This window comes from Cyrtonyx montezumae, unplaced genomic scaffold (genome assembly GCF_038088225.1).
Source record: "Cyrtonyx montezumae isolate F1298 unplaced genomic scaffold, pur_monq_1.0 scaffold_17, whole genome shotgun sequence".
In the NCBI taxonomy this organism is placed as follows: domain Eukaryota; kingdom Metazoa; phylum Chordata; class Aves; order Galliformes; family Odontophoridae; genus Cyrtonyx; species Cyrtonyx montezumae.
In genome coordinates, this window is record NW_027071903.1 from 20,054,445 (window position 1) to 20,073,116 (window position 18,672).

General features: G+C 54.5%; 2 protein-coding genes across 4 annotated transcripts; one reads left to right on the forward strand and one right to left on the reverse strand.

Moving 5' to 3' along the window:
- Positions 1 to 1,717: 1,717 nt before the first annotated feature.
- Positions 1,718 to 14,177, forward strand: MAN2C1 (mannosidase alpha class 2C member 1). Of its 3 annotated transcripts, XM_065733606.1 has the most exons (26): positions 1,718 to 1,836; positions 2,060 to 2,185; positions 3,512 to 3,635; positions 4,297 to 4,367; positions 4,572 to 4,749; positions 5,199 to 5,388; positions 5,830 to 5,936; positions 6,344 to 6,454; positions 6,634 to 6,726; positions 7,089 to 7,205; positions 7,660 to 7,755; positions 8,029 to 8,174; positions 8,616 to 8,739; positions 9,247 to 9,368; positions 9,857 to 9,942; positions 10,456 to 10,626; positions 10,894 to 10,976; positions 11,152 to 11,246; positions 11,371 to 11,475; positions 11,684 to 11,840; positions 12,115 to 12,258; positions 12,347 to 12,456; positions 13,021 to 13,100; positions 13,237 to 13,382; positions 13,620 to 13,723; positions 13,798 to 14,177. In XM_065733606.1, the coding sequence occupies exons 1-26, from the start codon at positions 1,730 to 1,732 to the stop codon at positions 13,913 to 13,915; spliced, it is 3,111 nt and encodes a 1,036-aa protein (XP_065589678.1). In that variant the 5' UTR covers positions 1,718 to 1,729; the 3' UTR covers positions 13,916 to 14,177. The 3 variants fall into 3 exon arrangements, with proteins under 3 accessions (XP_065589678.1, XP_065589676.1, XP_065589675.1); XM_065733604.1 differs by lacking the exons at positions 13,620 to 13,723; positions 13,798 to 14,177 and having other exon boundaries at positions 13,237 to 13,592; XM_065733603.1 differs by lacking the exons at positions 2,060 to 2,185; positions 13,620 to 13,723; positions 13,798 to 14,177 and having other exon boundaries at positions 1,750 to 1,836; positions 13,237 to 13,592.
- A 359-nt stretch (positions 14,178 to 14,536) lies between these two features.
- NEIL1 (nei like DNA glycosylase 1) lies at positions 14,537 to 18,592 on the reverse strand. Its single transcript, XM_065734291.1, has 9 exons — positions 18,114 to 18,592; positions 17,909 to 18,028; positions 17,707 to 17,770; positions 16,781 to 16,880; positions 15,942 to 16,066; positions 15,706 to 15,733; positions 15,209 to 15,270; positions 14,849 to 15,050; positions 14,537 to 14,726 (listed from the first exon to the last, which is right to left on the reverse strand). The coding sequence occupies exons 1-9, from the start codon at positions 18,530 to 18,532 to the stop codon at positions 14,707 to 14,709; spliced, it is 1,140 nt and encodes a 379-aa protein (XP_065590363.1). The 5' UTR covers positions 18,533 to 18,592; the 3' UTR covers positions 14,537 to 14,706.
- Between the last annotated feature and the right edge of the window lie 80 nt (positions 18,593 to 18,672).

Here is an 18,672-nt window from a genome sequence, read left to right on the forward strand (position 1 = left end):
ATTTATTACACTTTTTACCAAAGGGAGTTATCATTGTAGTGCTTTTGTGTGGAAACTTTTTTCTCCTTTTTTTTGTTTTGTTTTGTTTTTGTTTTGTAAATAAAAATGATGTCTTTGTTCTTACTGGAGGAAGACGCTCGCTCATCCACAGCCCTGTCCCTGCTCTGAGAGGCACCGTGCAGCATGCAGCGTTGGGGGATGAGGAGAGAGGGAGCACGTCCCACCCTGTTAACGATTGGCTTCACAATCTGAGAGGAAAAAGCAGAGGCAGCGTGCGTGTTTTGTGCTTCACACAACTGAGGTATAAGCAGTCTGTTGAGATATATAAATATATATGATATAGTTTTTAATTTTTGTAAGGTTTTTGTTCCGGTGGGTAGTTTTTATCCACCTAGTCTTCCAGCTCCAAGGACCTTCGCTTTTGGGAGGTGTTGCTGAGCTACTTAGCTGGGGTTGATTGTGCTTGTGTATTTTTCCCTCTCAGTATTGGAGAAAACATCCTAAGTACCAAACCAGTATTGGATAGAGCTGCTCTGTGTGTGTGTCGGTGTGCGCGTGCAAGAGAAGGGCAGGGCCGGGGTGGGTCTCGGTGCATTTCACTAGTGAAATCCACATATGGGATATATATTTTTTTAAGTATAGAGGTTTAGCGCTGGCAGATATTTAAACACAGGGAAGATTCTGATTTTAAAATGAAGTCGACATACAGACTTCGTAAGCCACGACAGACACAACTGCACTGTCTCTCCTCCTCAAAGGAGGCAGCTTTCCTTGCACAAAACCAGTGCTGCCAGTCTGAGCACCCAAATCTGCTTCCCTCCTTCCCGGGTTGGGAGCGTGGCTTTGCTGCGGCCGTGACCACGCTCTGACGGGCATCTCTGGGCTTGAAGGCTTGTCTCCTTCCTGCAGCAGAGAGCTGGGTGTGCAGAACTGAGGGCTGCAGGCAGAGCCCCAGCTCATTGGCAGCCCGTGTGCAGAAGGCAGGTCTGGCTGTGGTGGTGACCGGGAGCCTCCTATGGAGAAAAGAAAAATAGAGGGAAGCACCCAGCAGGGAATACCCAGAGTTTGCCAGCAATAAGTTCCCTATCGTTCCCTTGGAAAGGTTTCTCCCCCCCCTCCCACCCCTTTTTCCTCTGTATGCTGAAGGTGATCCATTCAGTGAACACATGTGGGCAGCAGAGGCCTGGCTTGGGGAGCACCCTGAGCCGAGCCCACGTGTCATGCCACGCTGCCTCCCACCGCCCGGCATCCCGCCCTGCCTGGCTGTGCCCTAGCGACAAGGCTTCTCTTTTTATTTGACCTTTTTGCTTTTTGTATTCTGTAACGTGATCCTCAGCCCACTATCCTTGTGATTTCTATACCAATGTTGTAAACTTGACTGTAGTGCAGTATTTCCATTAAAATATCAGGGCTAACTGCTGTGTACGGATCCTTCTTCCCACCCTGCACGGTGAGCCCAAAGGCGTGCAATGCAAGCCGTGGTGCCCATGCTCCCCATGGAGCCACTGGGGCAGCAGTCAGCCTGGCAGCAGGGACACAGCCCTGCTGAGCTGCTAAGAAAGCACCCGTGCAGCAGCCAAGCGGGGCTCTCCCAGAAGAGCTCAGGGGGGCACCAGCTGCCTGGAACAGCTGGGCCAGGCCTGTGGGCCTCAGCGCGCCCTGCAGGCCCGACCCGCTCTGCGCATGCGCGACGCATCCCGCCGCCACAGGGCGGGCGGCGCGGGGGCGCATGCGCAGTAGCGCCGCCGCCATGCTGAAGCACCGGCGTACGGCGCTGGAGCGCGTCGACAAGTTCGTGTCCGACACCTACTTCACCGACTGCAACCTGCGGGGCAGGTGGGCGGAGAGCGGGGACCCTTCCCCGGGTGCTGCCTGCTCGGTGTGTCCTCCTGAGGGAAGCGCCGAGGCGCCTCAGTTCCCAGAGGCCTGGGCTCGGGCGGGCAGCCTGTGGGGCGCAGCTGTTGTCATGTGGGGAGCTTAAGGATGGGGGGGAAGGGGAGCCCAGCTCGCCCTGTGTCCTTCCCCACCCTCACCGCGTCCCGCCCGTGTCTGTCCGCAGACTCTATGGGGACAGCTGCGCGCCCACCTCGCTCTCCTGCTTCCAAACCCCACGGCGGATCCCCTACCGTGAGGCCGTCGTTCAGGAGTTCAGGCCGGCCAGAGTGGGGGACTCCTTTGGGCCCACGTGAGTACGGGGTCGCGGTACACTCGGTGACACGATGTCCCCGTCCCTGCCGTGTGCTTTGAGTGGAAGCTGCCTGCCTAGCAGCCCCTGAAGTGTCATCAGGGCTGTGCATCCAGGGTTTGGAGAGGGCTTCTGGAGATCAAGTCCAACCTCCCCGCTAAAGCACATTCCCTACAGCAGGTGGCACAGGTGTGTGTTCACGTGGGTCTCCACAGAAGGAAACTCCACCAGCTCTCTGGGCAGCCTGTTCCAGCAGTCTGACAGTGAAGAATTTCTTCCTCTTGTTTGTATGGATGCCCATTGACTCTTGTTTTATTGCCACGCGCTGCTGAAAGGAGCTTGGCTCCATCACCTTGACTCCCACACTTTAGATATTTATAAACAGTTATGAGATCACTCTCAGCCTTCTCTTCCCTGGACTGAACAGCCCCAGGTCTCTGAGCTTTTCCTTGTACAGGAGATGCTCCGAGCCCCAACCATCCTTGTTGCCCTCCACCACAAAGAAAATCCCTGTGCTTTTTGATCAGAGCAGCCCAGAACCTGACAGTGCTCCAGACGAGGCCTCACCAGGGCAGAGTAGAGGGCAGGATCACCTCTCAACCTGCTGGCCTCTCTGTTCTTGATGCTCCCTGTGCTACCATTGGCCTTCTTGGCCACAAGGGCACGCTGCTGGCTCGTGATCAGCCAGCTATCCACCAGAATCCCTAAGTCCTTTCCAGCAGGTCAGCCCCTAACCTATAGAGGTGCATGCAGCTGTTCCTACCCAGGTGCAGGACCATACACTTGCTCTTGCTGAAGCTCATCGCATTCCCCTCTGCCCAGCTTAGCAGTCTGTCCAGGTCTTGCTGAACATCTGCACGGCTTTCTGGTGTGTCAGCCACTCCTCCCAGCTTTGTATCACCAGCTACATCATTTTGTATCGAAGCAAGTCCTCTCTGATTTCCTTACCTTACAGGTTGCTCAGAGGAGAGCTTCACCCCACTGGACTGGTTTTTTTGGCTGGCTACCACATCTCTAACCCGTAGTGGCGCCATGAGCCAGAGGTTTCATGTGGTTAAAGAGGAGTCAGGTCAGCAGCTTGCTGGAAGGGGAGGCCCAATGCATTTAAGTGGCACAGGACTGCCCTGTGCAGGTGTTGTGTCCTCCTTGACCTGATGCCAGGTCACTGACAGCCACACAGGGAGCAGACAGATAGTTTTGTTGAGTTGAGCACGCTGCGCTTGGGTGGTGTCCCTGCTGTGCTTTGCCCACAGAGGTTCTGAAGGCACGAGGCTTCTCTCTGAGAAGGTGTCAGCAGTGGGTGAGGTGCTGTGTGTTCTCTTCCAGGTGGGAGACCTGCTGGTTTAGGGTGGAGCTGAGCATCCCCCCAGCATGGGCAGGGCGGGAGGTGCACTTTGTCTGGGAGAGCGATGGTGAAGGCATGGTGTGGCGAGATGGTCAGCCAGTCCAGGTAAGGAGGAGTGGGTCAGGTGTATGCCAGCTGTGCCAGGTTCTCTGCTATCTTCAGAGCTGTTATCTCTCAGCCCTCTCTAATGGAGCAGTAGAAATCCCCTTCTGTTTGTTATACGTTCCTCAGAGTAATGTCTACTTGTGTTATCGAGGGGAAATAAAGCATGGACCAGTGGGAGAGAGCCAAGAACAACTGGAGGTCTAGACAGTGTGGTCATGAAAGAAAAGATCCGAAGCATATGGTGCTGTGGTTCAGCTTTAAGAAGTCCTTATAAATATGGGAAAAACTTCAATGCAGAGAGGGGCAGTTATGGAATCGCAGAATATCCCGAATTCAGAGGGACCCACGGGGGTCATGGTGTCCCACTCCTGGTTCCACACGAAGAGGTTGGCGTGTGGGGTGGGAGAGGGGGGTGACTCTTGTAGATTGCATACTGTGCTTTGTGGTAGACACAGGGTCCTTGGGCTGTGTCCAAAGATCAGTCCTGACAGCCAGGTCTGCTGGTGGTCTGTTGCTTCTTTGGGAAGTGCTGTGCTACAGCACGTAGGACCACAGCCCTCTGTCCAGCAGAGCTTTGTGTCTGTCCAGCAGCCTTGTAAAAGCCCTCTGTCACGGGCTTTTGGGTATAAATGTGGGTTAAACGTGCTGCCTTCCCCTTCAGGGTTTGACTGTGGAAGGCGAGAAGACAAGCTACATACTGACAAGCAGCCTGAAGGAGACAGAGCCCCACAGGTGAGTGGTCAGCTTGGACAAACTGTGCTGCTCAGGGAGGCTGGTGGTGAAACTACTAGGTTGTGAGATACCCAGACCTGCATCAGGGTACAGTGTGTCCATTGGGAGTTCTGACTGGGCTAGTCCTGCTGTGGGGTAGGAGTGGGCTTTCCCAGCTGGCTGCCTGTGATCTGCTTGCTGATGGTTTCCTTCTGGTCTCTGCAGCCTGATGCTGTACGTGGAGCTGGCCTGCAATGGGCTCTTTGGGGCTGGCAAGGGCTCCATGATCGCCCCCCCGGACCCTGACAGGAGGTTCACCTTGAGCAAGGCTGAGCTGGTCATCTTCAACAGGGATGTCTACGAGCTGCTGATGGATCTGGAAATACTGCTGGACATGGCCCAGGTCTGTGTGCTCATTCTCTTTCTCTCAGCATTTCTACCTTCTTCTGTAACTTCTACATTTTATCCCCTTCTTCCACGTCCCAAGAGCTGCCTCCTCCCTCCAGAAGGCCCCAGGGGAATATGTGTGGTTTTTTTCTCCCACTGCTTTAACACAACTGACATTGTCTGAAGTATGAGAAAACCTAACAAGGAGAAGCCACAGGTGGTTGTTGCATCTACCTCCTGGTCCAAAACAAGGCCAGAGCTGAATGGTGTTGGATATATATGTAACCTGACTGTAGAGAAATGTGTACAACATTTTATCTGTGAAGCAGGGATGTGTCTGCCTGAAACTACTGGCAGAGTCAGGTGTTGGAAGGAGGTAGCAGATTCTCCCCTAGGCAGATGTATCCATGCTGGTGCATAGAGCCGGAGAGCTCAGGGTCAAGCTGTCCTTCCTCCCAACCCTAGCTGCTCGGGGAGGAAAACCAGAGGAGCTTCCAGGCCCTGTATGCTGCCAACCAGATCGTGAACATGTGTGATGTTAAGGACCCGTCCACCTTCCCTGCTGCCCGTGACCTGGCTGCAGCAATCTTCAGACAGAGGAATGGCGAGAGCCAGCACACCATCCACGCCATGGGGCACTGTCACATAGACTCTGGTGAGAGCAGCACAGCTTTCCCTCTCTACTGGCCAGGATAGCAGTGCTGCTGCTGCCTGAGGGGAGAGCTGGCTGTCCCTGGGCTACCAAGCCCCGAGGGAAGGGAGAAGGGATTTCTGTGCTACCACACAACTGGTCTGATGGGGCAGTGAGGAGGAGGGGTGTCAGAAGCACTGATGGGGTTGCTGGTGGGAGGTGAGTCACAGACCACTGTTTTCTGCCTGTTGGACATCACTCCTCAATTTCTAGTCCCTGGAGAGGACTTCATTTGCAGCAGAGAAGCAGCAGAGGCATCGGTCAAAGGGCAGCATTTTGCTGTTGAATTTTCCCTGGTTGATCTTTGAAAGCCCATTCCCAATGGATCCTGCCTTACCCAGGCAGTCAGGGGCAGTGCTTGTGCCAAGAAATAACCATGGTGGGGCCGTGTGTCTGTCCCTACAGCCTGGCTGTGGCCATATGAGGAGACTGTCCGGAAATGTGCTCGCAGCTGGGTCACAGTTATCCGTCTGATGGAGCGCAACCCGGAGCTCACCTTTGTCTGCTCCCAGGTGAGCCCCCTCCGTCCTGAATTGGAGGGATGGGGTCACTGCAGCCTGCAGCCCGGGGTTACTGGGTGAGCCAGGTCTTTGCTTGAGGAATGCAGCAGTCTCTGAAAGCCAACAGAGCTGCAGCCCAGCTTGTCTCTTGCATGGGAGAGCTGAGGGATCTCCAGGGGGACTTCCTGCAGGACAGGGATTGGCAGGGCAGCCCTGAGGATTAGGAGAGAGGTGGTTTGCTCTGAGCAGCTCAAAGAGGTGGTGCCAGGCTCACTGAGAAGCTCTTCTACTTGTGGCATGCTGCTTCTCCAGTGTGACTCCAAACTAGACAGCAGTGACCAGGGCCCTTTGTGGTTACAGAGAGCAGGAGCACTGGTGTAATGTGGTGGGAGCTGGGGCTGACTTGTGTGCTCTGGCAGGCGCAGCAGTTCGAGTGGGTGAGGAGCTGGTACCCTGGACTCTACACCCAGATTCAGGACTACGTGGCAAAGGGGCAGTTCATTCCTGTTGGAGGCACCTGGGTGGAAATGGTGAGAAGCATGGTGAGCCTGGCTCACCGCACCTTTCTGTCTCCCTTCTGCATTGCCAAGCTGTGTTCAGATCCTTTCTGAGCAGGGTGACAGTGGGAGTGGGCTGGACACTTTTCCTATGCCCGGTTGGGTACACGTGTTCCAAGAGAGGATGCTGACTCCTTGTGCTGTGCTCCCAGGATGGAAACATGCCCAGTGGGGAGTCCATGGTGCGGCAGTTCCTTCAGGGCCAGCGGTTCTTCCAGGAGCAGTTTGGCCAGATGTGTTCAGAGGTACTTGCTCTTCTCCAGCATACCTTCCTTGCACGTGCTCTACTTCCACCTCTTGCTGTGCTTCTGGATTTCTCTCCTGTTTGCCTTTCAGGTATAATTCTTAGATGCCTCACATAGGCCTGATTTTTGCAACTGAAGCTGTGATGAGTGCATATCCAGTCACCCATATCTCCCGCCAGTTAGCACAGGGTTAGACCTTGATTTTGTTGCCTGCAGGACTCAAGGAAATATCTGGAATTGCTCCTTGTCTAGCACGTCTTGGGTCCCCTCTACAGTAAGGTTTTAGAGCCAGGATACCCCGAACAATCTCAGGCTGTGGTGTTTGGCTAGTGTGACTTGTATTTCTCTTCCTCTGCTCCCAGTTCTGGCTGCCAGACACGTTTGGGTACTCAGCCCAGCTACCCCAGCTGATGTGCGGCTGTGGGATCAGACGGTTCCTCACACAGAAGCTCAGCTGGAATCTGGTCAACGCCTTCCCAGTGAGTTGTGCTTCCCTTCATCCCAGGGGTGGACATGGGGCAGCTGGAGTCTGCCTGCAGGGCTGGACCAGTTTGTTCCACAGCTCTAGCCAGCTGATACAGGCTTTTCTTCCAAAAACTCACAAGTTGTGACATGGAAAGAAAGGGAAGGCTGAGTGTGGATCCTCCAGGTTTTTGAGGTGCCTTTCCCCTCTGCACTTCTCTGGAGACGTGGGTGCAAGGGCTTGCACAGTTGCATGGGCTTCTAGTGCATGAATTCTGTGCTGATGGGGTTGAACTGTGCTCTCCACGTGCACGTTTTTGTGGGAGATAAGCTTAGGAGCCTTGAAACACTGAGCAAGGGGTGAGTTGATCACTTGCCAGTGCTGGCATGAGAACTCCTAGGAGTTTGTTCTAACATCTAGGCAGCCTGTGGCTCTTAGAGACAACGTACGTTTCTCTGACTTGTCTGCAGCATCACACCTTTTTTTGGGAAGGCATTGATGGGTCCCAAGTCTTGACCCATTTCCCTCCTGGTGACTCCTATGGGATGCATGGGCGAGTGGAAGAGGTAAGTGAGCTTGCCAAACCTGCATCTGAAGTGCAATGCCAGCCTCATGGGGACAGATCTGAGGCTCCTAGGAGTGGGCACTGTCAGAGAAGGGAGTGGGGGTATCAAATGAAGGCCTTTAGGGTGCCTGATCGTTAGCTGCCGACCTCTGCCGTGTGTCTATGGCTGATTCTTGTGAGCTGGGGAAGAGGGGCAAGGCTGACTTTCTTGAGTGGAGCAAGGAGAGCTGGGGCTGGGTACCAGCAGACTGCAGCTGTCCAAAACTCCTTCTAGATGCTGAAAACAGTGAAGAACAACAAGGACAAAGGACGTGTGAACCATAGCGCTGTCCTTTTTGGCTTTGGAGATGGAGGAGGTGGCCCCACGCAAAAGATGCTGGACAGGATGAAGAGAATGAGTGATACAGATGGGCTGCCAAGGTGAGAGGAGAGCTCCTTTTCTGCCTCTTTCCACAGGCACGGAGCAGTTGCCACAGCCTCCATGGGCTCAGATTGCTCCTACTAAGGCAGCTGTGTACACAACGTGTAGATTAAACAAAGGGCTGTTGGGTTTGACCTGGGGAAAAACTATTTGGCAGCAACTCAAACAGCTGCTGCTCCTCAGCTAGTTTACACCATACCGCTCTGTCTCTTGCCTGCAGTTTGTAGCATGGGAGGATTTCAGAGGTGATGGTTTCCTTTGCTTTGTCCAGGTGGTGGAGAAATCTTTGGTGGTCTGCAGAGTCTTCCTGCACATTCCTTTTAGTTCTGTGTTGGGGTTTTTGAAGCTTCGGTTCTGGAGCTGATGCCTTTCTGGCAGGGATACCCCAGTGTCATGCACTTCTCTCCTCGCTCATTGCTGTTTGTACCTCTCTCCCACAGGGTTCAGATCTCCACTCCTGCCCGTCTGTTTTCAGTCCTGGAGAAGGAGTCATCACAGCTGTGCACCTGGGTGGGAGAGCTCTTCCTCGAGCTGCACAACGGCACATACACCACCCAGGCCCAGGTGACTGCTCGTATGGGCTCCCTCACCCTCAGGGAAGGTGGCTGTTCTCTTTGCTACTGCTCAGGTGGCTCTAGGCTTCGGGTAGTGCCCTCTCTACCTCGGTTCTGGGAGCCACCTTGCAGCTAGCACTCCTAAAGGCAGATCTGCTGTTAGTCTTTAGGCTTGCTTCCAGATTGAGAAGGGAGCCAAGGCACAGCAGAACCCCCTTGGTCAATAACTGCCATGTCCTGCAGTTTAGCAGGGCCCTGATAATTGCAGAGGCGGGAGAAGGGGTGGGGGAGGGAGTGAGTGTGGATGAAGAACGTGAAGAGGAGAAAGGTGAGAGGAGCCTGGCCTGGGGGTTAAGCAGTGGCTTGTGCTGGGGATTGTAAAGCTGAAAGCCAGTTGGTGTGTGGCCAAAAAAGAATGGCAGCTGATGACACCTACAAGTAACCAGCCTTCCTGCACTGGATCTGTGCTTTTGCTGCTGCTGTTAACAGCTTTCCTTCTCTTCCTGATTGGCACTAGATAAAGAAGGGGAATCGGGAGTGCGAGCGAATACTCCATGATGTGGAAGTACTTAGCACCTTGGCTGTGGCTCAGGGTGGCACGTTCCAGTATCCTGCTAGCCAGCTCCAGCAGCTCTGGAGGTAAGGAAGTACATGAGCACTGACTGCTCTGCAAACAGTATTTCTTCCATAAACTGATGAGAACTTCACAGGAAGGAGTTTCAGTGCCTTGCTTCTCCTGTTGGAATCTTCAAACCTTCACTCCAAATCCATCGGGGAAGCTCCAAACCTTTACTGCTCTGCTGCCTGGAAATTTCATCTCCAGCCTGCACTAATCTTCGACCAGTTTTAACTGGTCTGAACTTGTGCAGTAATATATCTGGTAGTCCCAAGGGATTAAAAGAGTTAGCTCTTAATCCCTATGGTTGTGGTTTACTAAGATGACAGTTGACATGTCCTAACGTAAGGGGATTTAAAGTATGCTATGCAAAAAATCTCCCCATTGTTTCCTAATGGGGACGTAGGGAACAGTCACTAAGTTTGTCCATCTTGCAAACAGGGCTTGGTAAGCTAGAACACATCTAGAGCTCCCCCCTGCTTCCTTCTGGGGTTTCTGTTTTCTGTTCTAGGTTATTGCTGCTCAACCAGTTCCATGATGTATTACCAGGCAGCTGCATCCAGCTTGTGGTTACAGATGCCCTGCAATACTATGCAGGTGAGCAGGGAGGTGGGCTAGGAGGGCACTTAGCTATTGGAGCACCCTGAGTTGCAGAGGTTTCAATTTCAGACTGCCTGGCAGTGTGGGTCAGACCTGCACAGCACAGTGTGTGCAGGCACGTATCAGTAAATGGGCAAATTCAACCAGGAAATCAGCAAAACATGCTGAGCTACTGACTTCTCTGCTTGCTGGTTGCATGCCAGGATAGACACCAGCAAAGGTGGGAGCTAAAGATTGCTCCTGTCTGCCCACAGGCAATTGCAGTTGCTTACTTTATAGTAGCTCAGCAATTTTCTGATTGAACTGGCATAGCTCATTGCAATAACAAAGTTAATAAGGACCATCATAAACCTTAATTACTTAATAGATAGCGGTTGTTAATATCAAGAATAATTAGTAATTGTAGCTTGGAAGCAGTTAAAGTGTATGCACTTTGCACAAGAGCACCTGAAGCTCTCAGATGTGAGAAAACTGGCTGGTTGGGTCCAATTTGGGCTGATTTTTGCTCAGAGATCCGCAGGACTGGCCGTCAACTGCAGGAGGAAGCCCTGCACTCCTTATGTGGAGAACTGCTGCAGCTCAGGTCTGGGAGTGCTGAGAGCACTCTTGTGCTGAACACTTTGCCCTGGGAGCGGACAGAGGTGGTCTCCAGGACTGGGCCAGCTGGAACAGAGGCTTTAGGTACGTCTGACTCAAGAGGTACCATGTTGCATCAGGTTTTCTTACAGTGGCAGAGACAGCCAGCACAGAATTCTGCTTCTCCCTGTCCCGGAGATGGTTTACTGATTTGTCAGAGTGGTTCTTGGGGCTGATCCCACTTCAGGTTGTCCCTGAGTGACAGATAAAGAAGAGGGAGGAGGGTGTCAGTGTGAGAGTGCCAAGGCGGCACGGCGTAAATTAAGGGTGGGACTGGGGAAGATGCTGAAACAAAACCTCTGTCCTTTCCAGCTCTGGTGACAGCTCCCAGCATGGGCTACGCTATCGTGAGAGAACCGTTGCTGCCCCCTCAGCCTGTGACAGTGATCAAGCAGGTAAGCATAACTGTATTTGTTCTCAGATTGAGGTAACTCCACCAAAGTCTGAGTGGGAGAGAAACATAGGAAATCCAGAGTGCAGAAAGTCAGCACACTGGTTCTGCAGTTGGGAACTTCACACCCCCTCAGCTCCTGAAGGCATGAGTCTGTGAAATCTGTCCTTTCCTCCCAGGAAGATGGCTCTGTTAGCATGGAGAACGGGGTGATTGCAGTCTGCCTGGATGCCTTGGGGCGCCTCACCTCTCTTCGGCTGGCACACTCTGAGAGGTGATTCTCTCGCCTGCTTCCTGCATCTGGGCTCATGAAACTTCTCTCAGGCCTTCTCCTCATTGAGAGCCCTTCACCACTGCCACTTCTTAAGCTGCTTTTTCTCTCTTCTGTCTGGTTCCAGAGAGTCAGTCGCCGATGGCTGCCGTGCCAACCAGTTTGCTCTCTTTGATGATGTTCCCCTGTACTGGGATGCCTGGGACGTGATGGATTATCACTTGGAGACCAGGTAGAGGAACACTGCCTGCAGCCCTTAAATTTTGACTTTGTTTTGAAGTTCTCACCTCCTTTTCAGTTTTAGCTATCAACAAACCTCAGCACCCCTCCCATCTTGGGGCATTCACTGAGCAGAAATGAGAATCTGCTGCGTGAGGCTGAGATTTGGGAACCTGGATCTGCTGAGCTGAGACTAGCTCTGCCTTTACCCCTGTCTCTAGGAAGCCAGTGACAGCGCTGCTGAAGCCTCTGGAAATCACCCTGGCAGGGGGGCTGCGGGGAAGTGCCAGCTTCTCTCTGCAGATTGGGGAAAGCAGCACCCTAACCCAAGAGATCATCCTGGATGCCATGTGCCCATACGTCCGCTTCTTGACCCAGGTGAGGCTAGTGGCAGCCATGCACACAGGGCCTTGGAGAGCTGAACACCATCTTGTCTCCTGCTCTGGAGGCCCCTACTGCCTGTTGTCCTCTGCAGTTGTGAATGTAGTCTCAGAATGGGGTCTCCTGAGTGACTGCTTTCAGGCTTCAGTGGCTGTTGGCGTAGTACCTGGTGCAGCCCAGCTGGAATCTGGCTGCTGCACATCAGGGAAGGATGAGTGCACTTCCTGCCTGTCAGCCCCCCACAACAACGCCCTTCTGCTATTGTGTTTAGGTTGACTGGAAGGAATCTCACAAGTTCCTGAAGGTGGAGTTCCCCGTGCAGGTCCGGAGTGCAAATGCTACCTATGAAATCCAGTTTGGGCACTTGCAACGGCCAACACACTGGAACACATCCTGGGACTGGGCCCGATTTGAGGTGAGAGGAGGTCTGATCCCTTGAGGGGCTGCTTTTCTCCCTGGCAGTAGCTTTGTGTGATGAATATGTCCCTTGGTATCCCCTGCAGGTGTGGGCTCACAAGTGGATGGATCTCTCCGAGCACGGCTTCGGGGTGGCAGTGCTGAATGACAGTAAATACGGGGCGTCGGCACACAGGAACGTCCTCAGCCTCTCCTTGTGAGTGGGGTTGTGGTGAGGGTGGAGCTGCAGCAGTCCTTGTGCTTTCTGAGGTGTCTGGTTCAAATCTACTTCAGAGTCTGGTCACAAATGATTGTAGTTAATAAGGAAATAGTCTGGGATTAGCCTAAGTGGGTGGCTGTCTTCTAAAACTTGTTGGCTGCTGTAATTAAGTTGACTAAGGTAACGTGATTCCAATGACATATGCTCACAGATCATTCCAGAGAGCACAGATCCACATTTGCACCAAGTAACTTTTCCATTGCTGGCTAAAACAACACTCTCCAGGATGGGGAACTTAAGGGGAGGGGGGAGTGGAATGTCAGTGTTGCACATGCATGCAAAGCTAAGAGAAGCTCTGCATGTCAGCCAGAAGTTTCACAGGAAACCACCATTCAGAGGTTGATTTTAGCTTCTGGGACACTGTGGCTAGTGTTTGTTGCCAGAATGCACCTCAGGGCCCAGTTCCAAAGTAGCTGGGGAAGGCAGCTGTCCTGACAGTGCTCTGGGCTGAGTGACAGAAGATCCTGGGGGGAATCCAGCCTTACCCACCTCTTTCCTTAGGCTGAGAGCACCGAAGTCCCCAGATGCCACCGCAGATATTGGCCACCACCAGTTCACCTACGCCGTGATGCCTCACCAGGGTGAGTGATGAGCTGAGTTGGACCTTGTGAGGACACCCAGGGCAGAGGATGCTCCAGCAAGCCTCAGGGCAGCACAGGGTGCCCCCACCTCTGGTTGTCAGTGCATGGAGGCTGACTGGAGGTTCTCGTTTTGCAGGCTCCTTCCAGGATGCTGGTGTGATCCAGTGTGCCTACAACTTGAATTTCCCCCTCCACGCGGTCCCGGCCAGCTCTGCACAGTGCCCAGCCTGGAGTGCCTTTTCTCTGAGCTCACCTGCAGTTGTTCTGGAGACCGTCAAGCAGGCAAGTCCCCTGGGCAGAAGAAGGGAGGTGGAGGGGGCAGTTTTGGAGCTGCTGTTGTTCAGTGTGGTCTGGTTTCTCCCCAGCAGAGGGGTGGCAGGCAGGATTGGCCGTGTGGCTGCAGCGACCCCTCTGTTCCAGCTCAGTTGAGATCATTTTGGTCTGGCTGAGGTACAGAGGTGTAGGATGGGGTGTTCCCACCTCTCTGTGCCAACTCCTTCCTATGTTGTGTCTGCAAAGGCTGAGGACAGACCCGAAGCTGTGGTGGTGCGGCTGTACGAGGCACATGGCAGCACGGCTGTCACTTGGCTCCAGACCTCCCTCCCCGTTAAAGAGGCGATGCTGTAAGTGCACACAGGGTGGCAGCATGGGGGCTCAGGTCAGTCACTTCAGCTTCACCAGCTGTCTTCTCCCCCAGATGTGACCTCCTGGAGCGGCCTGCAGCCGAGGGCCACCTGCCAGTGGAGCAGCAGGGCATGAAGCTTTCCTTCACGCCGTTCCAAGTGATCTCCATCCTCCTGGTTTTGAGGCAGTGATGCTGGTGCTATAGTAACCTGGACCAATGCTGGGAGCTCAAACCACAGCCTGAGGTTCCTCCATGGCACATCAGGTAACCTGGTGGAAGTGCAGTGTCACCTCCTGGAACTGAGCCTGGCCACCAGTGCCCTCTTGCTGGGCTGGAGAGGAGCAAGGACAAAGCTTTTCTGCCCCTCAGTTCCCTTCCTTCTCCTGACTCCTGCACTGCCCTGGCAGAAGGGAGCACAAATAAGACCAAATTACATGAGAACACTCCATTGTAGCTGCTGCTGCTCTCAATGTCCTCCTCTTTGGATCTTACCCCTGAAACTCTAAGGAAGCAGTGCTTGCCTTTACTTTCGGAGGTTGGATTTCTCCAGCCAGTGTGGGAAAGAGGTCGGGCAGGGTGGAGTTAGCTTTAGCACAAGAAGGCAGTCACAGCAATTTCTACACAAAATACTTTATTAATTATTTAAAAACAGCCTTCTCAGCGATCCAGGCAGCAATTAAAAAAAAGGAAGAGGGAATATGCTTGAAGGCATAGGGAAGGATCAGAGTCTGACACGATGCACAATCAGTGGTCCCTCTGAGGAACTTGATTCTGAAACCACTCAAAAGGGATAAGACAAGGTTATAAAAATATATGTAAAAACAGAAAGGGGAGGGGAAGCACCAGCCTGTCCCTATCCCTGAGGCTGCAAGGAACAAGTGCTACAAGCAGGCATGCCTGAAAGCAGCACCAGGCAGCCCAGGCCAGTGTGTCCCCACAGCAGAGGCAGCGTCGCATGTTTGCAGAGGCAGTGTCCAGCACTCACACTGCAGGGGCAGCACCTGGAAGGTGGGGTGGGAAACAAGAAGGCAGAAGGTAAGGGGGTGCCTGGCTCTGCCCTGCAGAACCCTGCTTGCTCTTCTGCCCTTTGCTACCCAGAAGTCACAGGGACCACCACCCTCACCTCTGCCCCTGCGAGCTGATGTCCGGTTTCTTTTTGCTCTGACCGGCTCAGACAAGGTTGGCGCAGCAGCTGCTTTCTTCCTCCCACGGGCACGTCCCCTCTTTGACCCATCAGGCACTGCCTTCTCTTCCTCCTCTTTCACAGCTGGCTTCGGGGGTTTCTCTGCACCCCCAGCACGCCGTTTCGAGGCACGGGTTGTGACCTGGATGGACAGAACCAGGGCTTAGCAGCAGAAGCCTACACATGTGAGGGGAACGTGGACATTCACGCATCATTTGGTGACTGGGGGAGCAGCCTGAGAGGGCAAGGGAACCAGCCTCTAGCCCCAGTAGCAGCTGCATCAACCACAAAACTTCATACTGTGGGGGTTGGAGCTTCAGGGTCTGCCTTCAGGTGAGCGTGCTTCTTGCGGGACGTCTGACCTGTGAGAGGACATGGCACGGTTAGGCAGGGGGGGGACAAGGGACACCATCCTGAGTGATGAGTGGGAACTCAGGTGTAAGAAGGGCTCAAGATACGCTTCCTTCCCCTCCCAACAGATTCATTCCTTACTCACAATACTGTGAGCTACCAGGTTCTGTTCACACCCAGCCCCAGAGCGTGTCCTCCTGCTCTGAGCCTTGCAGGCAAGGAAGGGGATGTTAGCTGGCCTGGAAAATCACCCTGCAGGTGCAGGAGCCTGCACACAGGCAGGTTGGTGTGCTGCCAGGAAGCCACAGGACTGCCAACAAACCAGGGAACCACAGCACTTGCCTTCAGAACACTGCTCCTCTGGCTGTGAACAGACTGATTCCTCCCCATGCTCCAGCCCTCCCAGAACAAGCACAGATCTTGTGGGTGGAGGGGAGGACACTCACCTTTGGGAGCCATGGGGCCAGGCTCTCCCTGCAAGGAAGGTGACAGAGCAGTGACTGGGATGCCATCGTTCTACAGGGATCACCAGCAAGCACCCCATAGCAGCAATGAGACCCTTCTGCACCCCACAGCCAAGACAGGGGGATAGGCAAACGATGTATGCCCCCACAAAAGAAAGGTTATCCCCGTGGAGGAGCAGCAGGGTTACCCAGCCCCAGGCAGAGACCTCAGATCCTACCTGGAACCATATGGTCCTGTTGTTGCGGTCCCGCAGGGAGCTCATGCCAGGCACTAAGTAACACTGCAGCCAGTTCTTGAAGGCAGCATAGTTATCCGAGTCAAAGGGGTCGAAGAGATTTTTGTCTAGGAGGGAAGAAAGGGAAATCTAAGAACTGTAGGGATTGGAAGGGACCTCTAGAGATCACCGAGTCCAACCCCCTGCCAAAGCAGCTCCCAGCCCAGGTTGCACAGGTAGGCGTCCAGGTGGGTCCTGAGCGTCTCCAGAGAAGGAGACTCCACCACCTCTCTGTGCAGCTCCAGTGCTCCGTCACTGCACTGGGAAGAAGTTCCCATGCACATTCCTCCCAGCTTTGTATCATCAGCGGACTTGCTGAGAGTGCACTCCATCCCCTCATCAAGGTCACTGATGGAGATGTTGAACAGGACCGGACCCCTGAGGAACACTGCAGGCCTCCAAATAGACTCTGCCACTGATCACAACCCTCTGAGCTCTGCCAGTCAGCCAGTTCTCAACCCGCCTCACCATCCACTCATCTATTCCACACCTCCTCAGCTTTGTTATAAGGATGCTGTGGGAGACCTTGCTGAAATCAAGGTAGACTACACCCACTGCTCTCCCCCCATCCACCCAGACAGTAATGACATCGTAGAATGCCACCAGGTTGCTTGAGCATGACCTCCCCTTGGTGAGCCCATGCTGACCACTTCCCTTTGGGTTTATGCATGAGCTCCTTGCTCATCCACAAAGGGGATGGAGAGGAGACCCTCTCCAGCCAGAGCCCAGGCTGGGGGCTGCCAGGTGTCCCTGTCCCACAGCTCCCTGCCCTGAAACCTCACCTGCTGCCACAACCTCCATGGGCACCGTGTGGCACAGCTCCAGGAGATCTGGGTTATCCCGCTTCAGCTTCAGCTTCTTACTCAGTGTCAGGGAAGAATCCTGCAGAGATGGAGAAGTCACCTGCCAGTTACCCCACAGGGATCTCTTCGTCCCTGCATCTCCCCTCACCCTCTTGCCAAGGCACATGCCCAGTCACAGGCCACAGTGTAGGCTGTACTACTAGCACAGCTACAGGGACGTGAAAAAGCACACAGGAGCACCAGCAGTTTGCTAAAAAGAAGCCTCAAGTTGCGTTTTGTTGTTGTTTTTTTTCAACTTCCTCAAAACAGCCACCCATTTTCCCCTGGGGCCACAAGATTAGAGTACGTGGACAGCAAACTAGCCACAGGTTCAGGTGCAGCCTTCCCCGGAGGTTTCAAGCTTGCATGATATTTGTTTTCCTTGCCACTTCCTCTTGACCTGAAGGCACGTACCTGAGGAGCCGTGCCAGCTTGTCAGCATGGCCACGTGCAATTGCACGCCACGTGTGTGCTGTTATGGAATGGCTGTGCTCACTTGCTGCTCCACTGGAGGAGCAGATGTGCACTGACACGGGTGTTTAAGGCAAGGACGACAAGAAGCTTGGTGAAAGCATTGCTACAAAGGGAAAACGCCTGCTGTTCTGCTAGGAAACCTGGCTGGCTGCTGGAGGGTGGCAACAGTAAGAAGTTACACCCCAAAACCCGTCCAGAGCAGCAAGCACCTCCTGGCAGCAGCAGGGACAGAGGGAAGGGGCTGTGTGAACTCTGCAAGGTACCAAACGTGCATTGAAACTGGGCCACCACTGCTGATCCCAAATCCACAATGGCATTGAAGGGAAGGGGCTCCCGGCCCCGAGCACAGCAGCTCGGGAAGCACCACTCATCCTCCACCTTTTCCTCCTCACCTGCTGCTGCTGTTTCAGGGCTTCCAGCACAGTTCGAGCCTTTTCAAAGGGAGGGATCTTTGCCCTGAAAGAGTCCATCTGTTACACCCAAGCCTGAAGCAGCCTGCATTTTGCTTTGGAAGAGTGCAGGACCCAGCGTGGTTCCAGCAGGCAGAGATGGCGTGGCAAGCAGCGCTGCGGGCCCGGGGGCGTGGCAGCTCACCTGTACAGTATCTCAGCACGGAGATAATTGCCGATCCCATTGAAATACTTCTGGTTTAAGAGCGCCTCGCAGATGGGCCTGTCGAAAGCCTTATCCTCCAGGTTCTTCAGCACGTTCTCCCTGAAACACAGCACGGGGCATGCATCCCTGCATCGCCCAGCCTCCCTCCTGTCCCCGTCCCCACGACGGGGCGCCGGGCACCTACCTGAAGGCCGCGTACTCCAGCAGGACGCAGGGCCCGCGGTCGGGCTGCCAAGCCTCTCCCAGCCTCCAGGTGCCGAAACGCCGGGGGTCCACGAAGCAGAGGGCGCGGGGGGGGCTCTCGCGGGTGAAGAACCGCAGGTGAGCGTGGCGGGGCAGGCTGGAGGCCGCGCACAGCCGGAACGAGCCCGACATGCCGAAGCGAAACACCAGAGGCTGCGAAGGACCGGGGCCCAGCGGCGCCAGCGTCAGCCGCAGCTCCTTGCCGCGGGAGACGGCCGTCACCTTGTAGGCCTCGCTGCTGAACGGCACCTCCGGGCCTCGGCCCACGGCCGAGCGCTGCACGCCGCCCTCGAACAGCAGCCCGCCGCACGCCTCGTTGATGTAGCGGCCGGCCAGGTGCAGCTCCGGGCACTCGGGCATCGCGACAGCGCGACGCAGCCGCCGCGACACGGCAGCGATACGGCGCGACGCGTCGCTTGGCGACACGCCCCGCCCGCCTCTAATTGGCTGTGCCGTCGGCTGCCGTATCACGTGAAACGCGCTCCCCGTCTCCCATTGGC